This window comes from Solanum stenotomum, chromosome 11 (assembly GCF_019186545.1).
Source record: "Solanum stenotomum isolate F172 chromosome 11, ASM1918654v1, whole genome shotgun sequence".
In the NCBI taxonomy this organism is placed as follows: Eukaryota; Viridiplantae; Streptophyta; class Magnoliopsida; order Solanales; family Solanaceae; genus Solanum; species Solanum stenotomum.
Genome location: NC_064292.1, coordinates 31,920,400 through 31,931,030, shown reverse-complemented (window position 1 = coordinate 31,931,030; position 10,631 = coordinate 31,920,400). Strand labels below are relative to the sequence as shown.

The following is a 10,631-nucleotide window of genomic DNA, read 5'->3' as shown; positions in this document are numbered from 1 at the left end:
AAGACAAGTTTGAGAAATAAAATAAGCAAAATGCATTAAAATAAGAGGATAAAATACGAACTCAGCAGAGGAAGTGGGTCAATCAAAAAAAGGAATCGTTTTTATGCATTTATCAATTGTCTCAACACTTTTCTAATTGTAGAGCTTTTCATCAAAACTTAACCGACAAGCTTTTCTGCTCACACGAATTTAGAAGAAACAAATAGATGAATTATCATGATAGACATAAGGAACCTTTAATAGGAGTTATAAGAAGTGGTTGTTGATATCGTTTTACTTACTTCTAAAATGAATGAATTAGATGAAATGAATCACTAAAGATTAAAAAAAAAAAGATAAATAGAATCTTTGGTCAAAGAAAAGTGTCACGTCATCTTCCTCATTTCCAGGATTATATAGATAAATATATAGATTCAATTGAAGCTACACCAAACCATACAAAGTCAAGATATACTTAGACTGGTTTCTGCAGCCCCTCTTCTCTGTGCTTATGATCTACATGCCAACATTACACTTGAATTTTAGCAATATACATATACTATCGTTTTCTGCAAAATGTTCTTCAGCAAGTGTATCCTAACAAAATTATCTCTAGGATGGGGGATACTTCCACTCTTTCCTTTCCCATACATTGGTTTGAGCCTCTCAAATATCAAACTGAAATCATAACCCCTGCATCATTGTCAACAATCGCAGCCTATACCCCAACTTTCCTGCCCCAGTAACCATTTTTGGGACAAAAGGATTCACATAATATGAAGCAAGAAAATGCACATGAAGAGGCAAAAAGACCTTCCCACCATAATTGATTATCAACAATATTATGAGATTCACCTACCCAAGGGTTCAAAGACAACCTAAATTTCATACTACATCTTCTGCCTGCAATAATTCAGGATACACAAAAGACACCATTTGCTTCAAGGAGTTCATAGATTCTTTCAAAAATGCATGTCCTTCCATAGCTGCAAGAATCAACAGTGTAACAGATTGAAACCATCAAAAATAACAAACACCATGCAGAAAGAATCATATAATTACACTACCTTTTGTCAGAGCATAAAATTCCTTGGAGAAGTCCTCAACATGTCCATGGACAGGTCTCATTCCACAGATTTGGATCACACAAAATTCCAGGTACAATGCCATAACAGTAATTTGCAACAGCAAAATACAGACCCCTTGTATTTCAGAAGTAACCTGCTTCAACTTGTTGGCTTCGCACAATTCAGTGACAATACATATTCCTTGATCCTACAACCCCAGAGTGAAACATAACATGAGTGTCATAAGACTGCTAGAAAATATCTTCTAGGAAGGTAACATGGCAGTATCCTCATGAAGTTTTTTTAAAATAATGCTGACGAATGCAGAGTTGGAAACTAGGTGCAGTTCCCTTTACATCCTACAGCACAAAACTTGTATTCCTCACATTCACCTTAGAATAAAAATTGATCATCTTTAAGAGTTTCAGGGAAGAGCCCCCATTAAAAGTGACTAACGTAGCCCAAAATCTCAAAAGAAAAATTAAAGGTTAAAATTAACAAACTATAACAGGGAGACACATAAATATTGAGGACAACAGGCTCAATACTGCAGAAGCAATTAAGTAAAACTGATCCATTCTGTTAGCTCTGTTTATTTTCCCTTTAAACAAGACAGGTGGTTAGATTGAGAAAATCCTGGGAAGTCAACCTGCAATCTTAAGCCTCCATAAGGTCAGGGACATACAAACCGCTGTGTTCATCAAACTACATTGGAATACTGACACGGACTTAAGCTCAATGCATAAATCATCCAAAGATCAAGAACGGAAAGAGGAAGATAAAGCAGTCAAAAAATGTGTTTCACCTGCAAGCAGTGAAGGATATCAGGCATTGGTAGCTCAGGAAAATGAGCAAGATCGACAAAACCCACTTCTTCAGCCCTTGCAGCAGCATCTTCAGCTTGTTGACACAAAAACTTAAGGAGAAGAGAGGTAATTCTGTATATCTGAATAGACATTGCATCTGAAAAGTGTGTCTGCGAAGTCAGGTTAGCATGCTCATTTGGTTGATCTTTGATCAAAGTAGCAGTTCTAGACGAAAAAGATGAATATTTGGGATTTAGACTGCAGCAATAAGCAGAAAAAGCAAACCAGCCATTTTTGCTACTGATAGATGATGGCTTTTTGTGCCACTCGTACTCCTCCCTAAGGGTAGGATGACAAAAGATGGGGGGAACTCTTCCTGGTGATTCCCCATGACGTGGTGTACCGCAGCTAATAAAGGCCAATAAATGGATGCATCTTTCCCTCAACTGTGACTCCATTTCTTTCATGGCCCTTGACCAGGTATTCCTATGCTTTGCCAGAACACAGATTAACATAACTGTATTTTCAATCTCTCTAAGTGCACTCAATGAAGTATGTGGTTTGAGTGCCCGAAGTCTTTTCTTATCATGATCATCTGGTGGAAAATCCGGAGCACTTAGATAATATGAAATTAGATCAGCCTTCTCCAAGAGGAAGTAAGTCACCACGTGTTCCACATTGAAAATCGAACTTTCTCCTAAAGAGTTAATAATTGCTGTAACCACAGCCAAGCTAAGTCCCCAAATAGGTTGAGCCCTTTCATTATTCTCAAAGGTGTTTGCCAGATTTCTCTCCCTCTCAACTACTGAGAGAGGTCTACCATTAGATAGGTCAGCCAACAACACACTTAACGATGCAAAGAAACCAGTTTTTACAAGCATCTCAGCCCCTTCCTTCACATGTGCAATAGTCAAAAGAAACTTCAATATAATGCCAATGTTTGAATAGGAGCTTTTATCTTGAAGTTTAAGAACAATACGCTGCATTGGGAGATGTTTTTGAATTATGGGGAACCAAGTAGCAGGTGTTGAAAAACCTTTGATTATTTGATCGGTAATAATCACAGAGAGGGAGCAATGTTCATTAAGTTCAATACAGTTGCAAATCAGCGGTAGTAGCCCCAAGCTCACATTAGCTGCCTCAGGTAAGGCTTCATTATGCTCAATTTTTGTTTGTACTCCAAGACGAGAATCTCTCCAACTTGATTTGAGTGAAAAGAGAACTAGCATCAAAAATATCTTCATTGGATAAAAAACACCATTAACCAATGGCCTACAGTTACACAACACCTTGAGGCCATAACCTGAAGTTTTTAATATCAGAAGGCATGTAGATAAAGATAAATGTGTACTCAGAGACCTGGTAAAGTGGAAAAGCAACTCTGCTTGAGCTGCAAGAATATCAACTATGTCTTCGCTAGCATCAGAAACAGGAGGTAATAGCTCGATTGTGCGGTGGAGAGACTGGCATATATTATCAATGCTAGATGACAATGATTTTTCAGGAATTTTTCTGCCACTTCTAACCTCATTATCAAGTGACTGCATAAACAAGGAAACCATGTCAAACATAGAGAGCAAATATATACAATTACCCTTTTCTTGGACAAAATTACAGTTGCTACATTTTTACATACAACAATTACACTTCAATACAAGTTGAGTGCAGCTATATGAATCCTCACTTATGGTGTTGCTTTATTTAAGTTCTTAATAAATATTATACAAACAACAACATACCCAGTAAAATCTCACCAAGTGGGGTCTGGGGAGGGTAGAGTGTATGCAAACCTTACCATGACCTCATGGAGTCAGAGACACTGTTTTCGAAAGACCCTCGACTCAAGTGCATCAAACCCATGTAAATTAAAGTACTAAAAGTTCTCTATATTTTCTATTGGCATATAAGTTAAGATAAAACACTTCTAGAAAACATAAGACCTCAAGTAGGAGCATTTATCAGTTAGTTTGTTCGGTTAGGAATGTTATTGGTTTTTGTTAGAATAGGAATAGTAATAGTATATAATATGCTACTTGGTGAAAGATTGTATTGTAGTGTCTATAAATAGGGTCTTGTGTAATAATGTAGATACACAATTCAATAATATGAATATCCAATATTTCTCATATGGTATCAGAATTCAGAGCATTGGTGAGAAACTTCCAAGGAAGAAAACTCAATCAGACAGGTCACTGTGTGTCAATTTCCAGCTACTGTCAAGGCTGATTTGTGTCATCATCTATTTCCATTAGTGTTGTGTGAAAACAAACACCACCACTAGCTCCCTCACTCTCCGACGACAAAAACCCAGTCAGACCCATGTGAAAAAAACATCTCACACGCCATTCAGAGATGCGACTTTTCCGGCAAAGATCTGACCACGCACCAGTACATGAGCTATGTTCCGGCCACTTTGCAACAGTTCTTCTTTTCCTAGTAGGATCAACACTTCAATCTGAGGCAACACATACAATTATTTCCTGATTCCAACCAATATTTGGCAATCCGATCTAATTTTCCAGAGACCCCTGCCTTTTTTTCTAATCAAATTCTAACGATCTTTTTCAAATTTTGGCAACATGTCTCTAGATTTTTGGCTACAAAATTCTAATTTCACAATATGTCTTTAGGGGTTGATATTTTTGGCTCCAAGAATATAGGAATGAGAAGTTCAATCCCTATGATCACTTCAGAACCATTAATGGGAAGCACAAATTATTTACCTTGGGCTTCTTCGGTTGAGTTATGGTGCAAGGGTCAAGGTGTCTAAGACCACTTAATGAAAAATGCTTGTGTGGTAGATGAATAGACAAAGGCTAGTGAGGAAGATGCAAAAGCCAAAAAACAATGGGAGAAGGTTAATGCTCAATTATGTAGTCTCCTATGCTATCCATTGATTTCAAGTTGATGCCCTTGTTTTGCCCATTCCAGACATGTCCAGGCAGTCATGGAGGAATTTGAAACGTTGATGCCATTCACTACGAACGTGGAAAAACAACAAGAGCACAAGTAGACATTCTTTTTAGTTCTTACACTTGCTAGACTTCCTACTGACCATGATTCAATGTGTGACCAGATTTTAGCTAGTCCTAAGACCCATAATGAATTCTTCACTGTGTGCTTATAGTGCTTCTAATTTTCAAAAGAAAAATAAATGTATTATAAACGAATAGGCGACAAAATTCTTTTAAGTAGTTACACAAATATTTCTTTCCATGACTAGGCATATTGATCAAATTATGAGGCAATAAGGCCTTAATTTTTCTGTCATCTTCAAATGCAACGTAGGAAGCACAAACACCAACTTTTAGGCTGCCCATTTGAGTTGCATTAAATGTCAATAGGATGATAAGCAGTGTAGGTACAAAATATTTGGATCACTTCATGGAACAGAACTTGTAAGAAATAACCCTTTGAATTCCTTTATGTGCCCAAATCTTAATCAAAAAATGGTTTGGCTGTTTAGTGTCATGTTTTACGCTTTCTAGCATTTCGAGCTATTAGATGCTCTTTTATGATATTGAACTTGAATAAATATTTCGTTATATTCAAATTTATGAATTGATGGGTATATCCTCTATATATTTTGCTTGAGAGTTATTAATCTTCATACCCCCACACCATAAATAAATAGCTTTTTGTCCAATTCTTTTTGGGCCGCTCTTCTCAAAATGTTTTGGTTACAACACTACTATGCCTATCTGTGCTACACAAAACGCAATGAATAATTCAAAGTAATCATAGTTGCAACCACAGTTGCAAGCTATGCATACTTTATGCTAGAGAAACTGGGTGTAATGAAATACAAACTAAAGCAGGAACAATCTTCACAAGGCCGATCTGAAAAATCAAACACCAATAATGCTTCTGATATATAATCTGATCAATGACAAAGCTTCACCAACCATGGTATCCCGATTCAAAAAAGTTTCACAATGTAATGACTTATAAGATTTAAAGGTTATGCATTAAGGTAATGACTTAAATCTAGAAGACAGTACGTAGAAACTGGACATGCAACTAAAAATGGAGCTCACAGCATCACCATAGATAACACTGTTGCCGATGCTTTTTAAGGAAATAAGTTCATACAATTGAAAATCCTAAATAACTCAAAATTAGAAGATTGCATAAGAAGTCAAATGCAACTGACCGCAAAACTCACATTATCATTGTCAGATATGGAGAAAGTAGTTGCCAAAGCTATTAAAGCTGAAAGCTTGGATGTTGTGAGTGACACCATGACATTCACATTCTGCAAAGAGAGCAACAGCATTTCTGCAACCGCTTTGGATGCTTTCCAATCCGAAAGATCCCACAAATCAATAGCCATGTCCCCTTGCAGACGGTCAGTGTCATATAAGCAGACACCATCAGTTTGAGGGAAAATGTCCTCATGGTGCTTGCGCTGATATGTTTGCAAGAAATTTGACTGTAGCAGATATTGTGACAGCTCCTTGAATGGCATGTGGGAAATATGTCTACCTTCAAGCTCTCCTTGCAGATGATAGAATAAATCATTGAGAATTAAGTCGTCCAGTTCATTTCCTCCACTGGAAGAAAACAGAATAGACAGAAGAAAGAATAAGTCTTGAGTTTGTGTAACTTATAGAATAGATTGATCCACTGGATACACAAGGTATTTTGCATTTCAGTTGCTTCTAAAATATTTTTGGGTTGTATAATCACACGCATGAAGGAGAGCCTTAGAGCAACGGTTAATTATTTCCATGTGACCTGTATGTTGTAGATTTGGAGCCATGGAAAACAGCTGCTTATATCACACCCCCTTGGGGTGTGGCCCTTCCGGGGACCCTGCGTGAACGCAGAATGCTTCGTCCCAACTGCCTTTTTTTGTATAATTACATGCATGCCCCGTTGATTTAAATTATTACTCAACAAAAAGTAATACAATTGGTCCATTCTGCCTCAACTCTTGAGTAACAAATTACTATAAATTTCCCACACTATTAGTTACTCATGTCAAATAAGACTATGATCAGGATATCGCTATCATATAATAACTGAGAACTACTCCCTCTGTCCCACTTTATATGACTTACTTTCCGTTTTACTCGGTCCCAAAAAGAATGACACATTTCTATAATTAATAACAATTTAACTTTAAAATGTTCATGTTACCCTTAATGAAATGATTTCTAGGCTCTAGCCACACAAATATCTAGGACTTATTTTAGACCACAAGTTTCAAAAGTCTTTTCTTCTTTCTTACACTCCATGTCAAGTCAAACTAACTCATATAAATTGGGACAGAGGGAGTAGTAAATAACAGACAAACCAGTTCCAGGACCAGTCTCACTTTCACAAGGCATGAAAAAATCAAGCACTTACCTGTAACCATGCTTCGTATAAATAGCCATCAACTCAGAAAAGGCTGGCAACTTCCTCAACTGTAAAAGGGAAAACAAACATAATGTAGAAAATAAGTATCTCTGATTGTTTGAAATGCAAGATCGTTTGAAATGCTGCAAAAAGAAAAAGGAATAAAACCTTTTGCCACAGGTTAGTAACTTTATCAACAAGTGAAACAGACAAACTTCCTCTATCACCACCTTTTACTTTACACATGATGCGCACAGCAAACAGACCAGCAGCAACCTGCAAGTACTATCACTAATGATTTAAGGCATACTCATTTGATGTATTACCAAGGGACAATAAGAAGGTTTCCAGAAAATACTGAAAAAGCCTCATATCAATTAAAAAGATAAGCTGTTTTGAACAACTCCATTCACTCTGAAGGTGATATTTTTAGAACAAATTCAGAATAAACAAATCAAAAGAACAGTAAGCGGAGTTTAGATGAAAAATTGAAAACTCCCTAGAGAATTGAAAAAGCGCCTGATACAACCTTAGGAGAACCACACCCTAAAAGCTAGTTATCAAGGTGGGAGAGCCCAAGGCTATAAGCCCCACATCAATTCCCCATTTAACCGATGAGGGACTCAAGTCCCATTCCTTGCAATAATATCATAACAAACCACCACGCTCTGCATCCGTCGTCCTCAATGGCTGTGCGCTAGATATAACTATCCCCGGACGAAAACTGCCACACTGGCATCACCATCCAAGCACATGCAAACACCGTGGGAACAAACAACGGGGAGATGACAGATATAAAACTATTTAAAGAAAGAAAGATTTGAATTCACAAAACACATGCAACATTTAATAGGTTGAATCTGAAGATCTTGAGATCTTATAGGATTTCGTGTCATTAGAGAAAACAAGAGAGAAAGCCGTATTGCTGACTTGATAATTTGTTGAGCACACGATACATCTATTTTTTTGATAAAGAAAAAAAAATACACATGTGAAATATTACCTGTGTCAAACATTACACATGTAGTCCAATGTGAAATAAAATTGAAGACTCAACACCTCTAACACTTCATGTCGCAACTTGATGGGTACACTAACTCAAACATTCTAGCTCTAACACATTATGTTGCAACTTATTTAATTATACTAATTTATTTCGCCTCCTCAAGACTCTAGTTAAGAAAATGAAGACCTAGATTAAAATCTAAGCAACTATAAGGATTCAACTTCAATCCAAAGGTACAAATAGCAAAGTGAAATAGAATGCCTCTGTCATTATTCACATGCATTATCAACATGAAGCTGAAAGTCAGAACTAGCAATGATGTAAGCTAACATAAACCAATGTGGAGACTTAGTTACTACGTACAATCAGAATAGAAAACAAGAGTTCCAGGAAATACAGCTCACCCTTGCACGCAGCTTTACAGAATCATCATACTCAAATGAAACAAATGTCTTGATAGTCTCCGCATCCAATGAGCTCCCACACCACGCTCCAAAAATTTCCTTCAGGTAACATGAACTTTCAGCTGTTGCTACTTTACAGCCATCTGACCCGTTATGTAAACATTTGGAAGATTCTTTTGTGACCAACTCAGAATGTAAAATCTTTTTCTGCAGGATCATTTCACAGGCCACCACATCCAATACATTATGTTGACACTGATATCTGTATGCCAGATTTTGGAGCTCCAATTCGGTCGTGCTATCAGATTGGCAACTCTTCTTACTTATGGAAAGCACGGCAGAAATCAGTAGCTTTTCCCAGAAGTCTGAATTTCTCAGCTGCTTCAGAAGATTTGTATAATGAGCAGCTCCTTGCCATAATGCTTTTAAGAAGTTTAGCACATTACACATTATACGTGATTTGCTGAAAGAAACCAAAAAAGAACTCTTAAATCAAATCATGGAGTACCTCAATAATTAAACGTCACAAGGAATAATGAAATGATTTATGGCATAACAAAAATGACTAGAAACCTTACGTCATCACAAGATCATCAGATCTTTTAACATAAATCCATATGCAATCTAATATGTTTGCAGCATTGCACTGTAATGCATCATTGTTGGCTGGATGATTGTCACCATTGCATGATTCAGAAATTGAATTTTCTTCCAAAGCGATCACAGCGGTAAGAAAAGAAGCCTACGAAAGAATGGTTTTCAATTTAAATACCAGAAAGGGCCAAAGATTATGATCTTTTTCATACCCAATTCAGCGCTTAAAACTAAATCTATTAAGGGATTAGACACTAACAGTAACAAAAAATCAAATAAATACATTTTAGTGACATCTAAAATGATAGGAACAGTTACTGTGAGAGTTGCCATTGGATAAGGGAAAAGGAGATATCGCTGTTATTGCTGCATAGAGAAAATGGGTTAATTGGAACATCACACTATGAAGAAGTACAGGAATCTCTATGAGTGGGAATTATTTGAGCTCCTACACCTCAACACTTATCTGCTGCAAGGAAACCTGAACCCTATTGCTACAGATAGAATAAAATGGCGCAATCAGGGAGAAGGCAACTACACTGTAAAGTGTTACCAGCAATTATGCTCCTGCAACTCCATGCTAGACAACTGTCCCTGGAAACTTATTTGGCCCAAGCCTTATAAGGAGCCAAGGAATCCATTCATCAACCCCCACCCCCTCTCCACGTCCAGATCCGGATATTCTTTTTATCTGGGGTTCCTCTGTCCAGTCCGGTGCGTGCACATTCATGGACTGGTGGCCCACATCGGGTCTAGCTCTAATACCATATAAAGAAATGGATAATGGTCCTAACTCAACCTCAAAAGCAAGCTCATAGGATGAAGAATGTCCAAGTACATATAAGGAGACCAATTGCCCATCCCTTTTCCGATGTGGGAGTTCTTAACAATGACGATTGACTGGTTTGTATAAACACACATTATAAGTTACAGCTGTGTGGAACAAGGAGTTTACATTCTCCACTTGATTGCTTAAGGTAAAAATGGGTATAAGAAGCTATTTATTGACTTTCACCCCATTGTAACAAAACAATACTGAAGATAACCTGAGCAAGTGTTGCAGAAGCTTTGAATAAAGATGCATAATATAGTCATGAAAACATTTTTTAATGACAATAAAATTGATTTAGAGGCAAAATGGTCATAACAGCAAGTTGTCCTTCCTTCGTTCCTTTAAATAATTGGCGGGATATTTCTATGTCAAGGTAAAATTTGGGACTGAACTAACACAACGCCTTCCATCTTCATCATTTTCTACTTTACCCATGACCTTGGTAAAAAAATCAACTTGGATCAAGTTTGAAGCTCAAGGGCTCAAGGACTTTAGGCTTGATAATAGCTTTAAATGCTCCTGGGCAATAGGTCGTTCAGATATAGGAGATCCCATGGTCTGGCAGCAATGCAGCAGATTATGAGCTCAAAAAGAAAATAA

General features: G+C 37.1%; 1 protein-coding gene across 5 annotated transcripts in view; it reads right to left on the bottom strand.

The window, feature by feature from the left end:
- Window positions 1-347: 347 nt before the first annotated feature.
- The window catches only part of LOC125844801 (uncharacterized), a 77,124-nt gene continuing 66,840 nt past the window's right edge, over window positions 348-10,631 (bottom strand). For 2 of the 5 annotated variants that reach the window (XM_049524136.1, XM_049524137.1), the window contains exons 25-32: window positions 9,184-9,347; window positions 8,606-9,068; window positions 7,364-7,471; window positions 7,205-7,263; window positions 6,006-6,405; window positions 1,852-3,393; window positions 1,047-1,254; window positions 348-965 (exon numbers count right to left, since the gene is read on the bottom strand). In XM_049524136.1, coding sequence (XP_049380093.1) covers window positions 865-965; window positions 1,047-1,254; window positions 1,852-3,393; window positions 6,006-6,405; window positions 7,205-7,263; window positions 7,364-7,471; window positions 8,606-9,068; window positions 9,184-9,347 — 3,045 coding nt within the window. In that variant the 3' untranslated portion in view covers window positions 348-864. The remainder of the gene's footprint in view (window positions 966-1,046; window positions 1,255-1,851; window positions 3,394-6,005; window positions 6,406-7,204; window positions 7,264-7,363; window positions 7,472-8,605; window positions 9,069-9,183; window positions 9,348-10,631) is intronic. The other 3 variants (XM_049524139.1, XM_049524140.1, XR_007444192.1) reach the window with 2 other exon arrangements.